Genomic DNA, 1,940 nt, shown 5'->3' with positions numbered 1-1,940 from the left:
ATGTCCTATTTAATTTGATTGGCAGAAGCATAAGGGCTCTGTTTTAAAGCTGTTGTAAACAGAAAACAAATACTCGTTTGTTTTTTAGTTATCTTCCTGGGAAAAAAATACCCTGCATGAACCCAGATCTTTTGCAATCAGAACTTGAAACCAGAAACCAGAAGATACAGGAACAGTCTTTGTTTTGTTTTGTTTTGCTAGAAGGGAGTGTCCAGCAGCTTTGTCCCAAATCCCTGTCTCTGAAGACGATAAATGCCCCACAGGGGAGATGGCATCTATTTCTCAGAATCACTCTTGGCCAAGATGCAAGCAATCTGTGGAGCAGTGGTTCTCAACTGGTGGTGATTTTGCCCCACAGCGGACATTTGGCAATTTCTGGAAACATTTTTGGTTGTCATTACTGAATGCTATTTGCCTCTAAGAGGTGAAGAGGCCAGGGATACTGCTAAACACCCTACAATGTACAGGACAGCCTGCTGCAACAAACATTATTTGGCCCAAAATGCCAACAGTGCTGAGATAGAGAAACTTCAGGTTAGAGGAGTCTGTACTCATCATCTACAGACTGAAAAAGTCTCAAGATCCCAGAGCTGGTTTTATTCTTTCCTGGCTCCCAGAAAGAGAGAATATGTTGCTTTTAAATACTTAAGTGGATTTTATAGAATATAGTTATTTGTCACTGGTACCTAACAGATAGACCCAGATTAAAACAAACTAAAAACAGTGAACTGTTTAGTCACATTTCTGTAACTAGGAGAGGAAATCAAATGAGTTGACTTCAGAGTATCCAACAGCTCTTCACTAGGCACTACATATCAGTGATAAGACATAGATTTTCCAGCACTATAGTTATTCCAGGTACTTGCCAAAGAGCAAAAATTTAGAGAAGTGAAAAATTTTTTAATTTGGTTGAAAGATTTTAAACAGCCAGACTCAGAGGAACTGCTTTTCCTTTAAAACAGATCAGTGAGAAATAAAAACTTCTTACAACCCTAAATTCAGCACTCACGAGACAGTCTCTGGGATTTCATCTTCCTTTTTGAAGCGACCTGACCACACCAGAATCTTCCTCTCCCAATCTGTAGGTTTGTGTAATGGCACTCTGTGGGTGTAAGTGTCTATGAAGAAAAACAAGACAACATATCTTACTTATGTGAGATTATGACTCTCAAATTTAGCAAGAGGAAAATGCTATTTGTGCCATTTTAGAGCTATTGTGTCTAAATTTATGCCACCTGAGTAGGTTTCATTAGTAAGTTGGGAGTAGAGATAACCATTGGTGTAAAAGGTTAGCCAGTGAGGGTGATAAAGAAGAGAAGAAGGCTAAGGGCTGAGTCTTGGACATGACCCAAGAAAAAGGACAGGATAAACAGGCAACAGAGGAAAACAGAGTGGCCAAAGAGGCAGATGAACAAGAAAGGGTCAAAGAGTATAAACATTTTTAAGCTCTTGATAAATATTGAGGATGGTTTCTCTCCACTCACCAAGACCTGCTGGCCTCTAGTATACTGCTATGGAGGAGCAACAAGTAAATAGTTCCTAGGAACCTACGATTTATAATTATGCTCCTTCTTCCCATAGTGGTAACAGTGAGAAGGCTTTAAGTTAGGGATAGGACTAAATGTGGCTGAAGTTAATGCCCAAACCAGAGCTTAGCCCTAGATATAATTTACTCAAAATGTCATTTCTTGATTCGGTTCATCTTCGGGGTTCCTTAAAGATAATTTCTAGGCCACTATTTACTTTTGTATTCTGTTCTCCTGCAAAAAGCTCCAGTCCAATCTTTGAGGCAAGAGATAAAAATGACAAATGAGGAAAATGAAATCATTGCTACATGTGAGCATATCCAATGTCAGTACAATTCGGAGGCCTGAACTACATGACTACATGATCAAGTAGGTATGATGTAGGAAACCCTGTGACCACCTCTTTTAGATTTT

General features: G+C 39.2%; 1 protein-coding gene across 1 annotated transcript in view; it reads right to left on the bottom strand.

The window, feature by feature from the left end:
- FAM162A (family with sequence similarity 162 member A) overlaps nucleotides 1-1,940 on the bottom strand; it is a 22,465-nt gene that overhangs the window by 5,377 nt on the left and 15,148 nt on the right. Inside the window, exon 3 of the mRNA XM_006905560.3 lies at nucleotides 1,010-1,118. Coding sequence (XP_006905622.1) covers nucleotides 1,010-1,118 — 109 coding nt within the window. The remainder of the gene's footprint in view (nucleotides 1-1,009; nucleotides 1,119-1,940) is intronic.

This window comes from Pteropus alecto, unplaced genomic scaffold, assembly GCF_000325575.1.
Source record: "Pteropus alecto unplaced genomic scaffold, ASM32557v1 scaffold251, whole genome shotgun sequence".
Classification (NCBI taxonomy): domain Eukaryota; kingdom Metazoa; phylum Chordata; class Mammalia; order Chiroptera; family Pteropodidae; genus Pteropus; species Pteropus alecto.
This window is presented reverse-complemented; position numbering and strand designations above follow the sequence as displayed.